Source organism: Dendrobates tinctorius, unplaced genomic scaffold (genome assembly GCF_039654945.1).
Source record: "Dendrobates tinctorius isolate UK_male_01 unplaced genomic scaffold, ASM3965494v1 ptg000028l, whole genome shotgun sequence".
In the NCBI taxonomy this organism is placed as follows: domain Eukaryota; kingdom Metazoa; phylum Chordata; class Amphibia; order Anura; family Dendrobatidae; genus Dendrobates; species Dendrobates tinctorius.
Genome location: NW_027361696.1, coordinates 27134882 through 27161134, shown reverse-complemented (window position 1 = coordinate 27161134; position 26253 = coordinate 27134882). Strand labels below are relative to the sequence as shown.

The 26253-nt window shown below is 44.0% G+C and overlaps 1 protein-coding gene across 2 annotated transcripts in view; it reads right to left on the bottom strand.

Moving 5' to 3' along the window:
• Positions 1-486: 486 nt before the first annotated feature.
• Positions 487-26253, bottom strand: part of LOC141085246 (zonadhesin-like) — a 61533-nt gene continuing 35766 nt past the window's right edge. Inside the window, exons 1-4 of one of the 2 annotated variants that reach the window (XM_073570519.1) lie at positions 3632-3744; positions 2701-2759; positions 2331-2381; positions 487-1460 (exon numbers count right to left, since the gene is read on the bottom strand). In XM_073570519.1, coding sequence (XP_073426620.1) covers positions 1090-1460; positions 2331-2381; positions 2701-2740 — 462 coding nt within the window. In that variant the 5' untranslated portion in view covers positions 2741-2759; positions 3632-3744 and the 3' untranslated portion in view covers positions 487-1089. Of the gene's footprint in view, positions 1461-2330; positions 2382-2700; positions 2760-3631; positions 3745-26253 lie in introns of those variants that run through there. The other variant, XM_073570518.1, reaches the window with a different exon arrangement.

Here is a 26253-nt window from a genome sequence, read left to right as displayed (position 1 = left end):
TTCCTACAAGGAATCTGACCCTCTTAGACTAGCATTTCTTCTGCGCTGTTGCTATCAGTGAGTCAAGAGTGGTAGAAGAGGGTTGAATTGACAATCCAACACAATGGGCAGCACTTTGAACACCTTTTACAAGTGGACATAAACTTGTAAATAACTCATGAAAGAATAAAGTTACGTTAAAACCAAGTACACCATTGTTTTTCCTGTGAGATTCTCAATAAGTTTGATGTGTCACATGACCCTCTTCCCATTGGAAAAAATAAAGTTGGATCCAAAATGGCCGACTTCAAAATGGCCGCCATGGTCACCACCCATCTTCAAAAGTTTCCCCCCTCCCATATACTAATGTGCCACAAACAGGAAGTTGATATCACCAACTATTCCCATTTTATTTAGGTGTATCTATTTAAATAGCTCACCCTGTATATGTATTTTTTAATAAAGAAAATATAACATATTGTTTAAAAAACACAAGGAAAAAGTAAATTATTTTCAAAAAACTTTATTTATCCAAACTTTTCATAAACTGACCACTTGTATAAACAATATATAATAAATTGCAACATTCACTTCTACATTCCACAAGTTGCTGACATTTAAAGAGAATCTGTCAGAATGTTTTTTATACTATGTAATGTGACAGCAGGATTATGTAGGGACTGAGATCCTGATTACGGCATTGTGTCACTTACTTTACAGGTTGGAGTTGTTGAGATAAAATCACAGTTCCTTCTGCTGCAGATCTATTAGAGCTTGTAATGCTAAACTGTGTATAACCCCCTCACACACGCACTGTACATTGACAGAAAGCTGCCAATCAGTGGTGGAGGCGTGGTTTCTCAGAACAGGAGGACTAGGAGGCAGGAGACATCTAGTACTGTAGTGATAATCTGCTGAAACAGTGATTTTATTGAAACAACAGCACACAGCCCAGTAAGTGAAACATCTCTGGAATCAGAGTCTCAGCCCTTACATCATGCTGCTCTCAGATTACAAAGCAACAATTTGCTGATATATCCCCTCTAAAGAAGCATTTCTTTCCCCCATCCACCATCACTGGAATGTTTGACCCATTTCACATTTTCAGCTTTATTTAGTGTTTTCCGGATTCGAACATTTGCTGATTTCGATACAGTCTTGAGGTTTTTTGCCAGAGAATATATAACCTTCCTTACATTCGCAGCGAGGTTTACAGTCTTCATACTCTATAGCTCCATCATTTAAGGTAAGGCATGTGACGACTTTCTTCACGCAGGAGTTAAACACCATGTTTGCCGGGCACGGAACATTGCACTGGTCCACGGGGACACACTCGTTGTTCTGGACATAATAGCCTTTCTTGCAGACACAACTGCGGGTACATGGACTTGTACACTTCAAGATCACAGGACTGCTTAAACTTTCGCATGTTCCACCCCAACATGGACTGCAGTCTTCTATCATATTAGCAGGACAATTCACTGGACACAATAAAGAAAGATTAATTAAGGACTAATTACAATATATATTTTTTTATTCATTGACTTATTTCAATTTTCCAATAGTTCAGTTTGGATTTGGTTCCCCTGATAAACCACATAAAACATAAATAAGGAGATATAATAAAGCTTAGATTATTATCCTGAATTAAAATGGTACTGCCTATAGCTGGAGCAAAGAGCATTTTCAAGCAGCTACAATTCCCCGGAGGACCCAACTAGCTAACTTTAATGGATGGGATGTAATGCTCCACTTGTCCTGCGGAGGCACTGTAGAAAAACTGAACACTCTCTCCCATGTTCCTCCTTAGATAACAGCCAATCACTAGGGGTATCAAAAGTAGAACAATCTGGGATCAGGCTATTTTTGGAAGACACTAACAAAAAAGGTGGTTTGTAAATAGAGGACAACCCCTTTAAAGACAAACTTCTATTAGCTAGAGCAGAGACAAAAATGGAATAACTTTAACCGATGAAACTGTAGGAGAAATCAGCGCAAAATAAGGTCTTATCCGGTAGGCAAATTGAGTTAAAAAAATGTTCAGCAAATTATGGAAATCTTATAATGTTTTTCAGCCAATCACAGGACAAGCATGCCCCCATGCCTCTCTTGAGATTGGCTAAAAACCATCACATGACAATCAGTAGTGGACTCCTTAGCACAAAAGAGGACATGGAGGGACATCCATCACATGACAATCAGTAGTGGACTCCTTAGCACAAAAGAGGACATGGAGGGACATATCCAATATTTTTATTTCATCAGGTTAATACAATGTTCTTAGGTCCTTCTCTCTACAAATTAAATGGTATTAAAAATAATGTCCATCCCAACCCTAAGGTGCTACTCACGTGGCTGAATGCTTCTGGCGTCCAACATTTCCATAAACATTGCAGAGAATGCTACAACAGAAAGATAAAATTGACTTTTTCAATCAAAAGTATTTACTTTTGTATGGCAGCACTATTTTTTCCACTTTTTTCATGTTCAAATTATCAGTTCGTTGGTCAAACATTGCGGCCCCCCCAGAGGAAATTAAAGGGGCAGCATACAGTATAGGGCAGGACAGCTTTCATATATATATTGATCTTCTGAAGTGCTATCTGGGATTCAGCTCTAGAGAAATATGCTCCAAAGTCACCTCCAAATGAGATGGTCTACTGCTGGAGTTTTGCACCATATCGTATTAGGATCTCATTAATATATTGTATACTCACTTACCTAACATAAGTGAAGAAACCACAACTCCGCGGCTCATCATCTTGATATTTGTCTGAAAACTAAGAAAACAAGAACAATTTTAGTACTCAACTTACCAAAGTATCAAACCACAAGGTTCCTTTGGTAAAGTGATGGTCCCTCTAAACATGGGAGGGTTGGTCTCATGATAAACTGATGGTAAGAGTGTGGATTCCTCTACTGGAACCTCACATTTTATGGCCAGATTTTAAGAAAGGCACATGGGACACTGCCCTATGGCCTCCACTTTGAAGACCAAAGACTATCAACTCATCCCGATGACTGTTTAAGAGGATGAAAGCTTTTGACTTAACTATGTCCATAATCCCCATGAAACTCAGTATAGAAGGTAAAAAGCATTCACTGTCCAAAGACAGAATGTCAGCTAACTATAGTCCGGTCAATGACCCCCATTATCATACTGATCAGCATTTCAAGGGCAACAGAGTATGAAATCAATGGGGTCTCTAATGTTGGACTCAATCAACCCTTCTTGGACTTGTTGCACCACACAGGTCCTTATCTCATTTAAGCTGCTCAGTATATGAAACATGTAAGACATGGAGGTTAGATCTTAATTTGAAACCTTCTTGGCCAATGTCTGGATAGACAGGTATCAGTAAATGGCTTTAATAGCAGCCCCATAGGTCAATATCAATTGAATTAGGTTCAGTGATATGCCTGAAGCTGAAGGACCCTAATATTAATGATTTACCATTACCATTCAGAATATAGAACCATTACTTCTACCCTCTGTAGATGATTCTGGCACCAGAAATGTTACCAGATGCCATGCAAGAGATAGAAACCCAATGGTAGGAACTTCTGGAGACCCATGAGAAATAGTCTCCAAGATTAGAAATACCTTAAAGGAAGCAAAGTTCATGTAATGACTCCATGATAATATATTTACCTGAGTAAGAGGATCTGTCAGCTCTGATAGTGAGAGATGGATGTCAGGGTGAAGCTCCTGCTCGCACTATATATATTCTCACCTTTGATATGAATCACAGTCTCGTGCTCCTAATTAATTCACTGAACTTACAAACTTCCGACCTACTTAATTATACCTATCATTAGAGCCACTGGCTTATTATTATTCCAATTATTATCTAAACAGCTTAAGGAATTTCATTAATTAATGTGTCAGTGGTTCAGTCCATAGGTGACAAGACATCTGTAATGACTAAAAAATTTGTGTAATGTGATGGCTCCACAGGGCACGTGCCATGAACAGATAGGCCATGTGAAGAGGGAGTGACCCTTCCAACACTCAGTCACTGGTGCTATCATGTTCCTCCACCACTTGTTGAGTCCCACCAGTGTCTTTCCCATTGTTTATTCTCTCTGATGGTTGGCCAGTTTGGACCGGTAGCATAGTGGCTGGCAGCTCATGCGGGAAGAGATAAGCTCCCTCTCTGAGATAGGTCCAAATTGGTTGGATAATCTTCATGTACCATGATATTGGCTACTGAGCAATATCATGGTAGACTTGATGTGGGGTTATAAAGAAAGGTACTGAGGGATGGCGTGACATAAAAGGAGGCAGCAATATGGGAAGTGCATATATATGGGAGGGGGATGTACTGGCAATTGGTGATATGTATCACATGGAAGACCTGCTGTTGTTCATCCTCCTGGCTGTGTATTGCATCACAAATGTCTCACCACAAGAAACTCCCTTTAGAGTCTTCTATTTCTCATGAAATTATAGGAGACCATTGCAGCCACAAAATGTTTCCAGGTTAGAACCACAGATCATTTCAGGCTCTTCCACATTTGTCAATCATTTCATGAGTCACAATATATTCCTTTTCTTAAAGTTAATTTTTTTCCATTGTTTCACCAGCTTTAGGGTTATAGTGATTGACTGCAAAAACCATCGATTAGTGTGCCTAAAAGTGGCTAGAAAATGGCCAGGGCAAAAGAGGAGTCAGAATTTGCCTCGTAGTTCACAATTTTTTTTTATTTTTTTTTTAAATACAGATTTGCCAGAATTCACATTTTTTTGTGATTTGGCTTTTACAAATCTAGCAAATTTTGGTAAATCTGGTACCATTTTCTGGATGAAAAAATGCCTGTAAGGAGTTAATAAAGAAATACTGACCCAGTCCTTACCTGCCCCAAAATCAGCATTTCTCCTATCCATTATTCTAATTTTTTCCGGTCCCTGGTACGACCTTCAGTAAGCCATCTTTGGGGTTGTGCGACATCCAGCATATTTTGTTTTTCCTTCTCTGACGAGGTCCCAATTCACATCACACAACATCATGAAGCCTAACATCTTCGACTAGTCACAGAAAAAGACACCTTAGATGCTGGTCAATGGAAGACCCTGAAGATACACCAAAGAAGACCAACCTGCTCACCCAGCTGAAGGAGATGATTAGACAGAAGCAGGAAGACAAGAAAAGTCCCAGTAAATATAATTTTTTATTTTTTTTTACTTATATTTATTATGCTCTGTGGTGTAGAGAGATCTCAGAAAATAATAATCTACATCCCATCCACATTAAATAAATTCAAAGTAAACTAAATGCCCTGAAAAATTTGAGCTAACTGCTGAATCTGAATTTTCAGATTTGCTCATCACTGCACAGTACTTAGCCTTGATGAATATTGTATGGACTGGTATTAGAAGTTCCATACTTTGAGGTTTTGAAGGCCACAGACAAAGGAGAGAATGGTACCCACAAAAATAGTGGTAGACAATTACCAGGACCCTGGAAAGAGATTGTAGGTACCGGGTACAGAGAGGACTGAAGGTGGAATACTCTTTACCTTGACGACACCATGCAGTGATGGGTGAAAAATGGGAAAAATTTGAGTTTTTATATTTATGCTGCTAATAAAAAAGTGCAGAAACGAAATCCACTAAGTGGAAATTTATTTAAATTATTAAAGGGTTTGTTCACTACTAGGACAACCCCTTATTATTCCCCAAGCTTGGTCCCGATAAAATTAAAAAGCCTATGCTCACCTCCCATGCCAGCACCATTCCTGCGGTGTCGACAATTGTGGTCCCGAGGCTCTCGATTGGTTGTATGATAAGTGGTACCTGGTGGCCAATCAGCGCTGGCTTCAATTTCCCCAGCTTCAGATAAATTGAACATGAAGGCTAAGTCTAGGCTGTAGCTGAACTCAGACTTCCTCTTCAAGTATAATTCAACAGAAGGTGGAGACAGTGACGCCATGGATGACTGGGCGCCGGGCACCATGTGTCATGCGGCCCTGAGTGCCAAAACCAAAGAAATGGCACAGGTATGGAAGGTGAGTATAAGCTTTTTTATTTTATCGGGACCAAGAAAGGGGAATGGGAAGGGTTTGTCCTAGTAGTGGACAACCTCTTTAAGTAAAAGCAATACAGAGAGAGCAGCATGTATGACCATAGAAATGATGTCTTACTTGGGTCAATGATCCATATTATCTACAAGATGGACTCAGGTATAAGTAGGTGCAAATAGGTAGGAAGTGAGGAAGGTAGCATGATCAGGGGGTGAAAGGTCAACCTATTTCTATGGGGATAGGAGAAAGGACAATCCATAAATAAGGGGATAGTAGAAAGCATTCTTGTTGACCTCATTCATGCTGTCAGGAAAAACACAGGCAATTTTATGGACCTAAGATGCTTCTCATTGCTCATATGTTTGTAGCCTGTTGGGGAAAAAAATGCCAAGAATTTCTTTCATGGGTGTGACTGTAATCGTAAAGAAATTTGAGTTGTGAAACAGAGAGAATTATCTTGAAAGCCTAAGCTGGAGAGAATCAGTAGAGACTTTCATGTGGTGCTTACTCAACAAGGCATCCAAACCATTGATGTAGCCTGGGGCACTGAATCATGTACTCAAAACTACAGTTAACCCTTTAACCCCCAAGGGTGCTTTGCACGTTAATGACCGGGCCAATTTTTACAATTTTGACCACTGTCCCTGTATGAGGTAATAACTCTGGAACACGTCAACGGATCTTGGTGATTCTGAGAATGTTTTCTATTCTCTTTTATATTGTACTTTACTTTAGTAGCAACATTTCTTCAATATAACTTGTGTTTATTTATGAAAAATAATGTAAATATGGTGAAAATTTTGAAAAAATTTCAATTTTCAAACTTTGAATTTTTATGACCTTAAAACAGAGAAATATGTCCCACAAAGTAGTTACTAAATAACATTTCCCACATGTCTACTTCACATCAGCACAATTTTGGAAACAATTTTTTTTATGTTAGGAAGTTATAAGGGTTAAAAGTTGACCAGTGATTTCTCATTTTTACAACAACATTTACAAAACCATTTTTTTACGGACCACCTCACATTTGAAGTCACTTTGAGGGGTATATATGGAAGAAAATACCCAAAAGTGACAACATTCTAAAAACTGCACCACTCAAGCTACTCAAAACTACATTCAAAAAGATTATTAACCCTTCAAGTGCTTCACAGGAACAGAAGCAACTTGGAAGGAAAAAATGAACATTTAACTTTTTAGTCACAAAAATGATCTTTTAGCAACAATTTTTTTTATTTTCCTAAGGGTAACAGGAGAAATTGGACCCCAAAAGTTGCTGTCCAATTTGTCCTGTGTATGCTGATATCCCATATGTAGGGTGGACCACTGTTTGGGCACATGGTAGGGCTCAGAAGGGAAGGCGCGCCGTTTGACTTTTCCAACCTAAAATTGGCTGGAATTGAGATCGGACGCCATGTCGCATTTGACGAGCCCCTGATGTGCCTAAACAGTGGAAACCCCCCACAAGTGACCCCATCTTGGGAACTTATCTAGATGTGTGGTGAGCATTTTAAACCCCAAAGGGCATCACAGAAGTTTATAACAACCGGGCGTGAAAATAAAAAAATCATATTTTTTCCACAAACATGAACATTAAGTCCCAATATTTTGTTTTCCCAAGGGTAACAGGAGAAATTGAACCACAAACATTGTTCTCCTATTTGTCCTGTGTATGCTGATACCCCATATGTGGGGGAGAACCACTGTTTGGGCACACGGCAGGGTTCGGAAGGGAAAGAGTGCCTTTTGACTTTTTCAACCTAAAATTGGCTGGAATTGAGATCGGACACCATGTCGCATTTGACGAGCCCCTGATGTGCCTAAACAGTGGAAACTCCCCACAAGTGACCCCATTTTGGAAACTAGACCCCCTATGGAACTTATCTAGATTTGTGGTGAGCACTTTGAAGCCCTAAGTGTTTCTGTAAAGTTTATAATGCCCGGGCTTGAAAGAAATATATTTTTTTCCACAAAAATGATCTTTCAGTCCCAATTTTTTATTTTCCCAAGGGTAACAGGAGAAATTGGACCCCAAAAGTTGTTGTTCAATTTGTCCTGAGTACGCAGGTACCACATATTTGGTAAAAAAAACCCTACTGTTTGAGCACACATCGGGGCTCGGAAGGGAAGTAGTGACATTTTGGAATGTAGACAGTGATGGAATGTTCTGCGGGCCTCATGTTCCATTTGCAGAGCCCCTGATGTGCCTAAACAGTAGAAACCCCCCCAAGTGAGCCCAGTTTGGAAACTAGACCCCCTAAGGAACTTTTCTCGATGTGTGGTGAGAACTTTGAACCCCCAAGTGTTTTACTAAAGTTTATAATGTCCGGGCATGAAAATAAAAAATCCTATTTTTTGCCCACAAAAATGATTTTTTAGTCCCCAATTTTTAATTTTCCCAAGGGTAAAAGGAGAAATTGGACCCCAAAAGTTGTTGTACACTGGAACCCTATCATGAACTCATTTTCTGCGCCACCAGTTGAGAGTTCCCCTTCCGTTCTCCCTGTGGTGGTGACAGAAGGTAGTGCGGTTGGTCTAAGTGGAAGTGATCTGCCGCCTGATGAGGAAGATAACGATTGGATCTCTGGAGTATCAGACTGGATATAAGACAGCTGACGCCCTATCCGGGTGCTGGTGATTCAGTCTGCTTCTCAGGTCCTGGACTTCAGCTCTCTTCCAGTCATCTCAAGTTAAGTTTGTTTTATGCAAATGTTCACACTTGCGCTTGTTGGTCAATTCATTTTTTTGTGTAATCAGCCTGCCCCTGCTGGGGCTATGCTGAAATTCCACTCCTATTAATCAGTATTTGCCAATCTGCTTTTTGTCCCTTATTAGAATGGCCTCTTTTTTGCTCTGTCTCAGAATATTTCAGAGTACTGATATAGCTTTAGAAGTCTAGTGACTTCAGGGTTAATTTTGCTATCAGAAGCGTTGGACAATATTTTTGTAGGTTTTTTTGGCAGATTGCAGACAGTGTCTTTCCTTTTCTGTCCTTTGTAGTTAGCAGGGCCCCATCGTTTGCTCAGCCTATTTTCCTGCCTTTGTTTGTATTTTCATCTTGTTTCACCGTCAATACATGTGGGGTGCTGTCTTTCCTTTGGGGTCTGCTCTGGGGCAGTTAGTTTTCCTCTTTTCCTGCTTTAGGCTTATGTAGTTCTCCGGTTGTGACGAGGCGTCTAGGACCAACGTAGGAATGCTCCACGACTGCTGCTAGTTGTGCGGGTAAGATCAGGGATCTGCAATCTGCATAGTTACCAACTTCTCTGGTTTTCTGAAACTTAGCTTGTTGTCTTTTTTTCCTCCTCGGTTTCCCATTCATAACAGAACCCCACATGTGGGAAAAAACTGTTTGGGCACACGTAGGGGCTCGAAAGGGAAGTAGTGACATTTTGGAATGCAGACTTTGGTGGAATCTCTGCACAGGCTGTGGTACCTCACGCAGAGAGGGATTTGTAGAGTGGGACCCTGGTATAAAAGTTATCAGTGTAGAGGTGATAACCTTTATCCAGCAATGGGTGCACCAAATCCCACACAATTTTCCCACTCACTCCCAGGACAGCAGGACACTCAGGGGGTTCAATCCTGGTGTCCTTCCTTTGTACACTCTAAACCTGTTGGTGTACCCTGAGGTACTGTCACAAAGTTTGTAGAGTTTGATTCCGTACCTGGCTTCTTATTGGGCAGGTCCTGACGGAATCCGAGCCTGCCCTTAAAATGAATTAAGGACTCATCCACGCAGATGTCCATTTGGGGCACTGTAAGGATTCTACTCACTCAGGTGCAGCGGGAGACAATCAGGAGGCAGGTTCCTTTAAAGTTCATGGGGTTTATTGCATCATAAACCCATAAAGCAGCACATAACAAAAGAGATAGCCTTTAGCTTAGGCAAAAAGAGAACACAAATATCCGTTACTTCAGACTCAGTCCTGGAGCCTCAGCACACACGGGAGGCTTAGTCCTTCCCTCATACAAACCTCTGTTTCAGAAGCAGTCTATGTTATATGGGTATAGCCACACATGATCCCAGCAGCTGACTGGTCATGTGACTGTGACCTCACCACAGGTCCTTGCAAAACATTAGCAATATAGTGTTATTACTTAGGGCTTACATTATAGAGACAAGTCATCTCTGAGACACATACCTCCCATCAACTATGCAATCCTTAGCCATGCTACATACCTCCCCCCTCTGCATAAAGCCGTGGGGCTTGGCACTTTCACCTACTAGACAAGGGATTCTTGAGAGGGCATCGGCATTACCATGTAGCTTCCTGGTCCTATGCTCTACATGGAAGTTGAAGGCTTGTAGGGCTAAGAACCAGCGAGTGACCCTAGCATTCTTACCCTTTGTTTCCCTCATCCATCTGCTAGGTTCATGGTCTGATATTAACCTAAACTTCAGTCCCACCGGGTAGGACCATAAGGTATCCACTACCCATTTTATGGCCAAACACTCCTTCTCTGAGTAATTTTTTTCACAAGAAGACAACTTCTTACTTAAGTAAAGAACAGGATGCTCCTCCCCACGTATCTCCTGGGAAAGGACTGCAGCTACCCCGACATCTGAGGCATCTGTCTGAAGGATAAATTCATGTTTAAAATCTGGGGCCACCAGAACGGGTTGCTTACGCAGAGCCCCTTTCATCTCTTGGAAGGGTGACTCTGCCTCTTCGGACCATCTGACCATTACTGACTTTTTCCCCTTTAGAAGATCAGTTAGAGGCGCAGCTATTATGGCAAAGTTTGAGATGAACCTTCTGTAATATCCCACGATCCCCAGGAAGGATTTAACTTGCTTTTTGGATAGAGTTCTCGGCCATGTTTGAATTCCCTCCACTTTATTGATTTGGAGTTTGATCTCGCCATACCCCACTACATATCCCAGGTACTTGGCTTCCTGGTTGCCCAAGGCACACCTCTCTTAGAGCATCAAACACTGCTTGGACATTTTCCAGGTGAGACTCCCAGTCTGGGGTAAAGATGACAATATCATCCAGGTACGCAGCAGCATATAGCTTATAATAATAATAATAATAATAATAATAATAATACATTTTATTTCTATAGCGCTGACATATTCCGCAGCACTTTACATTTCAGAGGGGACATGTACAGACGATAGACATTACAGCATAACAATAATCACATAGATGATAACAGATACCAAAAGGAATGAAGGCCCTGCTCGCAAGCTTACAATCTATGAGGAAAAAGGTAGACACAAAAGGTGGGTGGTAACAATTGCCCTTATTGTATGGACCAGCCATAATGTTAAGTGTGTAATAGTACAGACACAGAGGGCTAATGGATGCCTAAAGCATGTGGGAACATGATGCGGGGAACCAGGTTATGGTAAAACTTTTGGCTGTGCCACACAGGGATAGATTAGGTGAATGTGTTGAGGCGGTAGGCCAGTCTGAATAAATGCGTTTTCAGGGCACGCTTAAAATTGTGGGGATTGGGGACTAATCGTATTCACCTGGGAAGTGCATTCCAAAGAATTGGTGCGGCATGTGTAAAGTCTTTGAGACGGGAGTGGGAGGTTCTGATTAACCTCAGGTCATCAGCAGAACGGAGGGTGCGGGTAGGGTGGTATACTGAAACAAGGGAGATGTAGGGTGGTGCTGAGCCATGGAGGGCTTTGTGGGTGAGGGTAATAAGTTTATACTGAATTCTGGAGTGGATGGGTAGCCAGTGTAAGGACTGGCACAAGGTAGAGGCATCGGTGTAACGACTGGTGAGGAATATGATCCTGGCTGCAGCATTCAAGACAGATTGGAGAGGGGAGAGTTTGGTAAGAGGGAGACCGATTAGAAGAGAGTTACAATAGTCGAAATGAGAATGAATAAGAGAAACAGTAAGAGTTTTTGCGGAGTCAAAAGTAAAAGGTCGAATTCTAGAAATGTTTTTGAGGTGCAGATAGCAAGAGCGAGCCAGTGATCGGATGTGGGGGGCAAAGGAAAGCTCGGAGTCAAGTATGACCCCAAGACAGCGGGCATGTTGCTGGGGAGTAATAGTGGAACCACACATGGAAATGGCAATGTCGGGTATAGGTACATTAGTAGCGTTGAGGAAACACAAGGAGTTCAGGCTTTGACAGATTCAGTTTCAGATATAGTGAGGACATGATGTTAGACACAGTGTTTAGACAATCGCTGGTGTTTTCTAGAAAGGCTGGCGACATGTCAGGAGAAGAAGCGTATAATTGGGTGTCATCAGCATAGAGATGGTACTGGAAACCAAATCTACTGATTGTTTGACCAATAAAGGCAGTGTACAAAGAGAAGAGGAGGGGGCCTAGGAATGATCCTTGAGGAACCCCAACAGTAAGGGGAAGATTAGAGGAGGAGGAACCAGCAAAAGATACAGTAAAGGAGCGGTGAGAGACATAGGAGAAGAGCCAGGAGAGAATAGTGTCCTTGATGCCAATGGAACGGAGCATAGTGAGGAGAAGCTGATGATCCACAGTGTCGAATGCTGCAGAGAGATCCAAGAGAATTAGCATGGAGTAATGACCATTTGATTTAGCTGTTAGTAGATCATTAGAGACTTTAGCGAGGGCAGATTAGAGACAGGTCTATAATTAGTGGCACAGTTTTGGTCGAGGGATGTTTTTTTTTGTAGTGGATGTATGATGGCATACTTAAATGAGGGAAAGATACAAGGAGAGAGAGGTTAAATATTTTAGTCAGGTGAGGGGTGACAGCAGGGGAAAGGGACTTGAGGAGATGTGACGGAAATGGGTCACTTGTGCAAGTGGTTGGGTGAGAAGATGCAAGGAGCCTGCTTACTTCTTCTGTGACTGGTTCAAAATCAAAGAGTGAGCTAGATGCAGTGGGGGAGGGAGGACAGTGCATTGTATGAGGTGATTGGGAGATAATTTCCTGTCGGATGTGGTCAATTTTTTCTTTGAAATAATTGGCCAGTTCGTCAGCTCGAAGCTCTGTGGTTGGGGCCTGTACTCTTGGGTTGAGTAGAGAATGAAAAGTGTCAAAGAGACGTTTAGGGTTATTGGACAGTGAGGTGATGAGGATGTTGAAAAATTTTTGTTTTGAGAGGTGAAGGGCAGTGTTGTATGTTCTAAGCATGAACTTATAATGGATGACATCTTCGTGAAGTCGAGGGAGTTTCTGTCTTCATGCATTGGAGAATTAGTAAGCTGCGAAAGGCCAAACGAGGAAGTTAGAGATAAAAGGTGAGTAGCAGATGGGGAGAGGGGAAGACCAATGGGGATGTTGAAATCGCCCATGATGAGGGTGTGGATGTCACAGGAGAGAAAATGTGGAAGCCAAGTGGCAAAATGATCCAGTAACTGATGGGAGTGGCCGGGAGGATGATACACCACCGCCACTCGCATGGAGAAGGGGGTGTAGAGTCTGACGGCATGAACCTCAAAAGAAGGGAAGACAAGTGAGGGTAGTTGAGGGATAAACTGAAAGGTACATTTTGGTTATAGGAGCAGACCAATGCCTCCACCTGCTCTATTGTCTGATCTTGGGGTATGAGAGAAGTGTAGTCCACCATATGAAAGAGCAGCAGCAGCAGCAGCGGTAGTGTCAGACTGCTGCATCCAGATTTCAGTAAGAGCCAGAAGGTTAAGAGAATTAGAAAGGAAAAAGCCATGAATGAAGGAGAGTTTGTTACACACTGAGCGAGAATTCCAAAGGGCACAATTAAGAGAGACAGATGGCATGCAGGGAATATTAATAAGATTAGAGGGGTTTCTGAGTGTAGCAGTTGGGGAGTTTGACTTTCTATAACATGGGGGACCAGGGTTGGGAGCAATGTCTCCTGCGACTAGGAGAAGGAGGATAGAAAGAGTGAGCAGATGGTTAAGTGATTTGTGAGAGTGTCTCTGATGTTGAATGGTGGGACTGAATGGATCTGTGCAATTTAGCAATGTGAAAAGAGCGTGAGTGCTATACATAGGAGAGGAAAGGAGTGAGGGGCCAATAAAGATTGAGTGTAGAGAGTTAATGCCAGGGCGGTGGATTTTTGTGAATGCAGCGGCCAGGATATAAATTACACAAATGCATATGTATATATTTGTTGTAATCCAAATGTACAGGGAATAGATGTATATAAAAGTCTTACCTGTCTCCTGCACTGTCTAACTGCCATGTTATAACTGCCTCATACTTCGATTAAATGTGCATAAAAGCCCCCTGCATAAATACCTTCCCCAAGCTATGTCTGAATATAAGGAAGGCTAAGGCTTAGATCTCCTTTTTTTTTGCTCTCTCTTCTCGTTAATCAATCAAATTAAATTGAGACAGAAGGACCCAATAATGTTGTGGTCAGATAAACAAATGTCCAGCACTACATGGATCATAAAGCACTTTGAAAAGTTTCTTGACCTCACAACATAAGGGGACAAGCAGAGTAAGTTGAAATAACTATATACCAGATATAAGCTTGCATAGTTGAAAACACATATATAGCATTCTGGATTAACTGCTTGCTGACATTGAATGGAGTGGAGACACACAGGAGTTGATTCAGAGCAGAGATTGAAAAAGCTGGTTACCAGATATAAGCTTGCATAGTTGAAAACACATAAATAGCATTCAAGATTAACTGCTTGCTGACATTGAATGGAGTGGAGACACACAGGAGTTGATTCAGAGCAGAGATTGAAAGAGCTGGTTATCAGATATAAGCTTGCATAGTTGAAAACACATAAATAGCATTCAGGATTGAAAGAGCTGGTTACCTGTGTGACGAGAATAGAGATGCGTGTCACATTGATCCATGTTATAACTGCCTCATACTTTGATTAAATGTACTTTGATTAAATGTGCATAAATGCCCCCTGCATAAATGCCTTCCCCCTGCATAAATGCCTTCCCCAAGCTATGTCTGAATATATAGGAGGCTAAGGCTTAGATCTCCTTTTTTTTGCTCTCTCTCTTCTCGTTAATCAATCAAACTAAATTGAGACAGCAGGACCAAATAAATGTTGTGGTCAGATAAACAAATGTCCAGCACCACATGGATCATAAAGCACTTTGAAAAGTTTCTTGACCTCACAGCATAAGGGGACAAGCAGAGTAAGTTGAAATAACTATATACCAGATATAAGCTTGCATAGTTGAAAACACATATATATTATTCTGGATTAACTGCTTGCTGACATTGAATGGAGTGGAGACACACAGGAGTTGATTCAGAGCAGAGATTGAAAGAACTGGTTACCAGATATAAGCTTGCATAGTTGAAAACACATAAATAGCATTCAGGATTAACTGCTTGCTGACATTGAATGGAGTAGAGACACACAGGAGTTGATTCAGAGCAGAGATTGAAAGAGCTGGTTACCTGTATGAAGAGAATAGAGAAGCTTGTCACATTCATCCACGTTATAGCTTTGATTAAATGTACTTCGATTAAGTGTGCATAAATGCCCCCTGCATAAGCGCAAGAACTCTATTCATAGCCTTCTGGAAGGTCGCCGGAGCACCCTGCAGGCAAAATGGCATCCGGACATACTGGAAGCATTCATCTGGTGTAGAAAATGCAGTCTTCTCCTTGGCTTCCTGTGCCATGGGGATCTGCCAATATCCCTTTGTCAAATTCAAGGTGGTTATGTACCTGGCAGGTACAAGTCTCTCGATGAGCTCATCAACGCGTGGCATGGGATATGGGTCGGACTTGGAGACCTCATTGTTATGATTGAGTCACCGTAGGAGGCAAAAGCAGAAATACAAGCTAAGTCCAGAAAACCAGAGAAGTTGGCAACTATCAGATTGCAGACCCCTGAACCTATCAACACAACTAGCAGTAGCCGTGGGGGGTTCCTGCGATGCCCTAGACCCCTCGATCACAGCTGGAGAAATACATAGGCCTAAAGAAAGATAGGGGAAATCTAAACTGCCCCAGAGCAGACCCCAAAGCAATAGGCAGCCCCCAACATATAATGACGGTGAAGCAAGATGAAAATACTAACACAGACAGAAAGATAGACTGAGCAAAGACGGGGCCCCAAAACTACTTAGATAGGAAAGGAAAGGAAGGCTGCTGTCTGCAATCTGCCAAAACCCTATCAAAGACAAAAGCCAACCAGCTGATATGAAAAAGGCCCTGAAGCAGCTAGGCTTCAAAAACTGAATCAGCACTCAGGTATTTTCAGAAGACAGAGCTAAATGAATTCAGCACACCCCAGCAGGGAATGGCAAAATCCAGAAAAACAAAGCAAAAACAAAATCAAAGCACAAAAGCAAAAGGCTGAGCAGCAAACTTAGCTTTGGAGGAGCAGGAATTCAGACTGGTCTCCAAGGATCCCACAGAGAAATCACCCGCAGGGCAGAAGGGCGTCGGCAGCATTATATCCAGTCCGTAACTCCACTCAGCCAGTCACAATCATCAGCCTCAGGTGTTTGACAATCAGGCTCACTACCTTTCTTTACCAGAAGAGGGAGTTCCTCGGGCCTCAGTAATGAAGGGGAAAATGAACTCACAACAGTACCTCCCCCTTGAGGAGGGGTCACCGAACCCTCAACTATGCCACCAGGGCGATCAGGGTGAGCCCGATGAAAGGCACGCACCAATCGTTTGGCATGAATATCAGAGGCGGAGACCCAGGAATTATCCTCCTGACCATAACCCTTCCACTTAACCAAATACTGGAGTCTCCATCTAGCCAGACGGGAATCCAGTACTTTCTCTACCTCATACTCCATGTTACCTTCAACCAATACAGGGTCTGGAGGTGCCACCCCCGGAACAACAGGTTCAACAAACCTCTTCAACAAAGATTTATGGAACACATTATGGATTTTAAATGTGACAGGAAGAGCCAAACGAAAAGAGACCGGATTAATAATCTCCACAATCTTGTAAGGTCCAATAAATCTAGGCTTAAACTTAGGAGAAGCCACCTTCATATCAATATTTTTTGATGATAACCACACCATATCACCAGCCTTAAACTGGGGACCAATGGTCCTATGTCGGTTGGAAAACCGCTGGGCCTTCTCCTGGGAGAGAGATAACTTATCCACCACTTGGTCCCAGATCTGGTGCATTCTCTCCACCACAGTGTCAACACCTGGGCAGGCAGAGGGCTCCACCTGCCCTGAAGAAAATCGAGGATGAAACCCAAAGTTACAAAAAAAAGGTGACATCAAAGTGGCAGAACTAACTCTATTATTCAAAGCAAATTCGGCCAAGGGCAAAAATGAAACCCAATCATCCTGATCAGCAGAAATAAAACATCTCAAATATGACTCCAAGGTCTGGTTTGTTCTCTCTGTCTGCCCATTGGTCTGAGGGTGAAAAGCAGAGGAGAAGGACAACTGAATTCCCAGCCTGGAACAGAAAGTTCTCCAAAATCTAGACACAAACTGCACTCCTCTGTCAGATACAATGTTCTCAGGAATCCCGTGCAAACGAACCACCTGTTGTAAAAACAGGGGCACCAACTCAGAGGAAGACGGCAACTTAGGGAGTGGTACAAGATGAACCATCTTAGAGAACCTATCACAAATCACCCAAATAACAGTCATCCTCTGAGAGACAGGCATATCAGAGATGAAATCCATTGAAATATGGGTCCATGGCCTCTTGGGGACAGGCAAAGGCATCAACAACCCACTAGAGCGAGAACACGATTTAGACCGGGAGCACGTCCCACAGGACTGCACAAAATTCCTGACATCACGAGACAAGGAGGGCCACCAAAAAAACAGACTCACCAGATCTCTAGTACCAAAAATACCTGGATGACCAGCCAAAGCAGAGCAATGAACTTCAGACATCACTCTCTTCTTCCACTGGTCAGGAACATACAACTTTCCACTGGGACAACGCTCAGGTTTGTCCTCCTGGAACTCTTCCAGAGCACGTCTCAAATCGGGCGAGATGGCAGAGAGAACTACCCCTTCGCCTAAGATCGTAGCAGGCTTGGTCACCACAGGAGAATCAGCAAGGAAGCTCCTAGAGAGGGCGTCTGCCTTGACATTCTTTGTTCCAGGAAGAAAAGAAACCACAAAATCAAAACGTGTAAAAAACAAGGCCCATCTAGCCGGTCTAGGGTTCAAGCGCTTAGCCGACTCTAGGTAAATCAAATTCTTGTGGTCAGTGAGGACCACGACTTGATGCTTAGCTCCCTCCAACCAATGTCTCCACTCCTCAAATGCCCATTTCATGGCCAACAGTTCCCTATTCCCCACATCATAGTTACGTTCAGATGGAGAGAACTTTCGGGAAAAGAAAGCACAAGGATTCATTTTAGATGTTACAGGATCCTTTTGGGACAAAACAGCTCCTGCACCAATCTCAGAAGCATCCACCTCTACCTGGAATGGAAGTGAGACATCAGGTTGCCGCATAACCGGGGCGGAGGTGAATCTTCGCTTCAACTCCTGAAAGGAAGAAACAGCCTCCGGAGACCAATTTAACACATCAGCACCCTTTTTAGTCAAATCAGTCAATGGCTTGGCAATACTAGAAAATTTTGCTATAAATTTCCGATAAAAATTAGCAAAACCCAAAAACTTCTGGAGGGCCTTCAAAGAAGTGGGCTGAACCCAATCGTGAATGGCCTGTACCTTGGCCGGGTCCATTTCAATAGTTGACGGGGACAAAATAAATCCCAAAAAAGAAATCCTCTGTACTCCAAAAAGGCATTTAGATCCCTTGACATACAGGGAATTCTCCCTCAAGATCCTGAACACAGTCCGAATATGTTCCACATGAGAATCCCAATCCTTGGAGAAGATCAAAATATCATCCAGATAGATAATCAAAAATTTATCGACAAAATCTCGGAAAATATCGTTCATGAAGCACTGGAAGACAGAAGGGGCATTAGTGAACCCAAAAGGCATCACCGGGTACTCAAAATGTCCCTCCGGAGTATTAAACGCCGTCTTCCCTTCATCCCCATGCTTAATGCGAATAAGATTATACGCCCCCTTGAGGTCAAGCTTGGTAAACCAGCAAGCACCTTTAACTCTGGAGAAAAGATCAGAAATCAGGGGTAACGGATACTGATATTTAACAGTAATTTTGTTGAGGGCACGATAATCAATACAAGGTCTTAATGATCCATCCTTTTTGGCTACAAAAAAAAATTCCCCCTACGGCCTCAGAGATATAGAGGGAAAAATATACACACCTTTTTTTTTTTTTTTTTTTTTTACAATTCTTTCCTGCTATTGAGTACCCTAGAATCTGCGGTAAGGCGGGTGATTCTGTTATGATTGAGTCACCGTAGGAGGCAAAAGCAGAAATACAAGCTAAGTCCAGAAAACCAGAGAAGTTGGCAACTATCAGATTGCAGACCTCTGAACCTATCAACACAACTAGCAGTAGCCGTGGGGGGTTCCTGCGATGCCCTAGACCCCTCGATCACAGCCAGAGAAATACATAGGCCTAAAGAAAGAAAGGGGAAATCTAAACTGCCCCAGAGCAGACCCCAAAGCAATAGGCAGCCCCCAACATATAATGACGGTGAAGCAAGATGAAAATACTAACACAGACAGAAAGATAGACTGAGCAAAGACGGGGCCCCAAAACTACCTAGATAGGAAAGGAAAGGAAGGCTGCTGTCTGCAATCTGCCAAAACCCTATCAAAGACAAAAGCCAACCAGCTGATATGAAAAAGGCCCTGAAGCAGCTAGGCTTCAAAAACTGAATCAGCACTCAGGTATTTTCAGAAGACAGAGCTAAATGAATTCAGCACACCCCAGCAGGGAATGGCAAAATCCAGAAAAACAAAGCAAAAACAAAATCAAAGCACAAAAGCAAAAGGCTGAGCAGCAAACTTAGCTTTAGAGGAGCAGGAATTCAGACTGGTCTCCAAGGATCCCACAGAGAAATCACCCGCAGGGCAGAAGGGCGTCGGCAGCATTATATCCAGTCCGTAACTCCACTCAGCCAGTCACAATCATCAGCCTCAGGTGTTTGACAATCAGGCTCACTACCTTTCTTTACCAGAAGAGGGAGTTCCTCGGGCCTCAGTAATGAAGGGGAAAATGAACTCACAACACCTCATTCAGTTTCCGGTAATCGTTGCAGAACCTCTATTCACCATCAGGTTTTGGGACCAGGAAAATCGGGCTTGACCAGCCTCTCTTGGATTCCTCAATGACCCCGAGCTTCAACATACGCTGCACCTCCTTGGAGATTACTTCTTGACGGGCCTCAGGAATTCGATAAGGCTTCATTTTCACCCGCACATGAGGCTCGGTCAGAACTTCGCACTCGACGACCTTCGTGCATCCCGGCAATTCTGAAAACAGGTCCCGATTTCTCTGGAGTAACTCCCGGCACTGTTGTTTCTGGGCCTTCGATAGCGTTTCCGCTATGGTAACCACTCCAACCTCTCCTTCTAGGTTGCCCAGTAAGCATGGAGTTACTGCTGGCTCTCTATCTTGCCATGGCTTGAGGAGGTTGACATGGTAAACCTGGTATGGTATCCATCTGCCGGGTTGGTGAATTTTATAATTTACCTCACCAAGCTTCTCCACCACCTCATGCAGCCCTTGCCACTTGGCCAAGAACTTACTCTCCACTGTCGGAATTAGCACGAGAACTCGGTCTCCCGGACTGAACTGCCTCACTCTTGCTGACCGGTTGTAGACCCTGGCCTGAGCCTCTTGTGCCTGGCGGAGATGTTCTTTAACAATGGGCATTACCTTCGCAATCCTCTGCTGCATCCATGCCACATGCTCAATGATGCTACTGTGGGGCGTGACTTCGGCTTCCCAGGTTTCCTTGGCTATATCTAGGAGACCTTGGGATGTCGGCCATACAGAAGCTCAAAGGCGAGAACCCTGTGGAAGCCTGGGGAACTTCACGGATAGAAAACAGCAAATACGGTAAGAGACAATCCCAGTCTCTAACGTCTTTCTCTATGGCTTTTCTTAGCATGCTCTTCAGTGTTTTGTTAAATCTCTCAACAAGGCCATCTGACTGCGGATGGTACACTGAAGTCCTCAACTGAGAGATCTGCAGAACCTTGCACAACTCCCTCATCACCTTGCTCATGAAAGGTGTTCCCTGGTCAGTCAGGATCTCATTCAACAAACCCATCCGGGAAAACACATGAACCAGCTCATGGGCTATACTCTTTGCGGAGGAGTTTCTCAGGGGAATTGCCTCAGGATCGCATGTGGCAAAGTCCAGGATGACTAGTATATACTGATGCCACCGGGCTGATTTAACTAAGGGACTGACCAAGTCCATGGCAATTCTCTCAAATGGCACCTTAATAATGGGAAATGGCACAAGGGGGTTCCGGAAGTGAGATGTGTGGGCAGTTAACTGACATGTCGGGCAGGATCTGCAATAGTTTCCAATCTCCTGGTGACATCCAGGCCAATAGAACCTCTACACAACCCGTTCCTGCATTTTTTCCACCCCCCAGGTGTCCTCTCAAGATGTATGAATGGGCAAAGTCCAACACTTTCTGACTATAAAGGCCTGGTACTATTAACTGTTCTACCAACTCCTCCCTTATTTTCGTGACCCGGTATAAGAACTCCCCAATCAACATAAAATAGGGAAACCTTGTGTCCGCTCCCGGCTCTTGTGCAACCCCATTAATGACGGTGACATTGTTGAAGGCTTCTCTCAGTGTTGGGTCCCTATGTTGGGCAGTCCCAAAATTCTCACCAGCCACCCCTAACTCCAGAATATCAGACACAGGGGACCCTTCCTCCTCATCCCCCACAAGGACACATAAAGGAAACCCGTCTATCTCTGGTGGTGGCGATACCTTATTAGGGCTCATTGGTTCCCTGCTCTTGCTAGCAATCTCAGAACCCTTACCCCACAGATCCCAAAACAGACAGAAATCCCGGCCTATAGGATGCAACAAGTCCCGAACGATGCCAACTTCATGGGACTCGGTGCCACGCGCTGTTTCAAGGTTCACCCTGGCCACAGGGTAGACTTTTGCATCGCCATGTACTGTATGCACCGAACGCCAACCTTTTTACCCGGGAGTAGGTTGAGAGGAAAACTGGCCCGTACAAGGGTCACCAAGCTCCCGGAGTCTAACAGCGCCATTACTGCTCGACCGTTCACCTTCACGGGACACGTTTGTGGCCCTTCGTTAGGTGGCAAGTTCACACTGCAAGCTGGATATGCATAGTATGAACTACGGCGTCCCATGCTGCAGTCCATCTGCTCAGTGGTCTGGGGACAATGGGCAGCTATATGTCCTGGCCCGTGGCACTTCCAGTAAATAATATCACCCGTGGGGACCTTGGGCACCGCCTCCCCTTTTGACCTTGGATGCCCCACCCCATTTTGGGACTCTGCCCCCCGCTGGAACCCCCAATACGGAATGGGCTGTGTCCCCAAGGAGCCTTGCATCTCTCAACCAGTCCGACCAGTTCATCAATGTTCTGGGGATCACCCTGGGCAACCCAAGTCTGCAGGGGTCTCGGCAGGGAGTGCACAAACCGATCCATCACCACTCGCTCTACCATCTGTGCAGGAGAAGATGACTCTGGCTGCAGCCATTTCTGGACCAGGTGTAACAGGTCAAACATTTGGGAGCGTGGCGGTTTTTCCCGGTGATAGGCCCAGCGGTGAACTCGCTGTGCCCTGAAAGTCATTGTCACCCCTACACTTGCGACAATCTCTGCTTTAGTTTGGGATACTCCTTGTCGTCTTTTACAGTCAAGTCATAGTACGTCTTCTGGGGTTCCCCATCAGGTATGGGGCCAATACCTCTGCCCACTGCTCTGGCTGAAGTTTTTTCCTCTCAGCCACCCTCTCAAATACCGTCAGGAAGGCCTCAACATCATCCTCAGGGGTCATTTTCTGTAATGCGCATCTTACCGCCTTGCCGACGTGGGTGGCATCAGCCAGACGTGGGGTTGGGGTGCTCGTCCTGCCCTCCTAGATGGTGGTAGCCAGAAGCTGCATCTGCTCCTGCTGGCCCTGCTGGAACTGCTGCCGTTGCTCCTGCTGGCTCTGCTGGATCTGCTGTAACAACAGCCTGTTGGTCTCCTGTTGCTGTGCCTGGGACTGGACCAGGTGTTTCAGCAGGTCCTCCATTATTCCAGGTAGTGCTTGCTGCCTCGCTGAAAACTTTACCCAGGACATGCAGCAACTGTCTCAAGTCTCTGCTGAGAAAGCTGCCTGCACGTCTAGCACCACTTGTAGGGATTCTACTCACTCAGGTGCAGCAGGAGACAATCAGGAGGCAGGTTCCTTTAAAGTTCATGGGGTTTATTGCATCATGAACCCATAAAGCAGCACATAACAAAAGAGATAGCCTTTAGCTTAGGCAAAAAGAGAACACAAATGTCCGTTACTTCAGACTCAGTCCTGGAGCCTCAGCACACACACGGGAGGCTTAGTCCTCCCCACATACAACACTCTGTTTCAGGAGCAGTCTACATTATATGGTTATAGCCACACCCACGAACTCAGCAGTTGACTGGTCACGTGACTGTGACTTCACCACAGGGCCTTGCAAAACATTAGCAATATAGTGTTATTACTTAGGGCTTACATTATTGAGACGTCATCTCTGAGACACATACCTCCCTTCAACTATGCAACCCTTAGCCATGCCACAGCACGTACACTTCAGCAAACTTTTTGTTGAAGTGTTCGATGACCGGCCAAACTTTGAACAGACAGTCAAAGTTGAGGTCATCTCGTGCGGGACACTGTGCATTATCGGTATAATGCAGGAATTTGTGGATGGCCTCAAAACGCGTCCAGGCAATGACCATTCGGAACGCTGGAGTGCGATATAAAATATCAACGCTCCAATATTGCTGAAGTTCTGGCTTCTTCAGGATCTCCGTGTGGAGGACCAGGCCCCCAAACTGCATAATTTCAACTGTGTCTACAGGAGGGGTTTTGCGCCAAAAGAGAGATTGGACAGGGATCAGTGATTAGCACTTACGCTTGTTGTCAGGTGGCGCAAAGGGGGGTGAGAAAAAGGAAAACGGCAGGCACAAGCTCTGATAAGTGAACTGCGTCACTTATCAAAGATTGGCGGCTGCAGGATGTGAGTACAGAGTTGGCACAAAGTGGGCTGAGAAAAAAAGCAAGCAAGAGTGTTGATCGGTGAATTGTGTCACCAAACAACACTCAGCGGCTGCTAAATGTGCACACGGAGGCAGCGCAAAGGGGGTGTAGGGGGTAAAAAGAGGGGGTAGGGGGAAGGGGTGATTGGGGGATGAAGATAGATTGGGGGTGAAGATAAATTGGGCAGCGATCAGGGATCAGGTAACACTTACAGTTGTAGGGTCTCTTTTTTTCTTTCTTCTGTCTTCTTTCTTCAGCAGGGATTGTGGTGCTACAGGCTGCTGTGGCACCACAATACCCAGCACAGGAGGAGCTCTGGCTGTGTGAATGTTCAGCCGGAATCCTCAGCTAGAGTGAGGACCCTGCAGAGCAGTCAGACAGGTCACATGCTGGTCAGAGACAGGTCACAGAGTAGTCACACCGCCGCTGTGACCTGTCATTGGTGGGATCGAATGATTACATCGATCCCACCAATCACTGCTCTGCCTGGTGACCATTGCAACTGCCTAGGGTCAGAGCTCACAGCTCTAATTCCTAGGAAGGTCACAGCCAGGTCACTAGTAGGTCTCAGAGCGGTCACAGCGTGACGGCAGCTGTGCCCTGTGATTGTCGCGATCGACGATGACATCGATCGCGCCAATTAGCTCCTGCAGGCCCTGCTGGGCATGTCCTAGTCTCTGGCCTAGGATCGGTGCTATTACAGCACCGATCTGGGCCGGTACTGACAGGGCACAGGAGCAGTATACCGCCACTGTGCCCTGCGATTGGCGCGATCGATGTGATCGATGATCACGCCAATCTGGGGGTTTGTTGCCAGGCACTTGCCTAGGATTGAGTACATCGGTACTCGATCCTAGCCTGTGACATCATTGTTTCAGCCACTCCGATTGGCTGAAACAACGAGAAGCACTGTGATTGGCTGTTCAGAATTGAACAGCCAATCACAGCGCTCGGGAGGGCTGCGACAGACCCCGTGATGTCGCATTAACTGCCATGACGTACTATCCCGTCCATGGGAATTAACCCCTTCACCCCCAAGGGTGGTTTGCACGTTCATGACCGGGCCAATTTTTACAATTCTGACCACTGTACCTTTATGAGGTCATAACTCTGGAACGCTTCCATGGATCCCGGTGATTCTGACATTGTTTTCTCGTGACATATTGTACTTCATGTTAGTGGTAAAATTTCATTCAAATAACTTGCGTTTATTTGTGAGAAAAACGGAAATTTGGCGAAAATTTAGAAAATTTCGCGATTTTCCAACTTTGAATTTTTATGCCCTTAAATCACAGAGATACGGCACACAAAAAACTTGATAACTAACATTTCCCACATGTTTACTTTACATCAGCACAATTTTGGAACCAAAATTTTTTTTTTGTTAGGAAGTTATAAGGGTTAAAAGTTGACCAGCGATTTCTCATTTTTACAACACCATTTTATTTTTAGGACCACATCACATTTGAAGCCACTTTGAGGGGTCTATATGATAGAAAATACCCAAAAGTGACACCATTCTAAAAACTGCACCCCTTAAGGTGCTCAAAACCACATTCAAGAAGTTTATTAACCCTTTAGGTGCGTCACAGGAATTTTTTTGAATATTTAAAAAAAAATGAACATCTAACTTTTTTTCATAAAAAAAATACTTCAGGTTCAATTTTTTTTATTTTACCAAGGGTAACAGGAGAAATTGAACTGCAAAAGTTATTGTGCAATTTGTCCTGAGTACGCAGATACCTGATATGTGGGGGGGAACGACTGTTTCGGCGCATGGCAGAGCTCAGAATGGAAGGAGCGCCGTTTGACTTTTTCAATGCAAAATTGGCTGGAATTCAGATTGGACGCCATGTCACGTTTGGAGAGTCCCTGATGTACCTAAACAGTGGAAACCCCCTACAAGTGACCCCATTTTGGAAACTAGACCCCCTAAGGAACTTATCTAGATGTGTGGTGAGAACTTTGAACCCCCATGGGCTTCACAGAAGTTTATAACATAAAGCCATACAATTAAAAAATCATATTTTTTCCACAAAAATGATCTTTTAACCCTCAATTCTTATTTTTCCAAGGGTAACAGGACCCTAAAAGTTATTGTGCAATTTGTCCTGAGTATGCTGATACCCCACATGTGGGGGTAAACCACTATTTGGGCGCATGGCAGAGCTCGGAAGGGAAGCAGCGCCATTTGACGTTTTGGGCTGGAATTGAGATCGGACACCATGTCGCGTTTGGAAAACTCC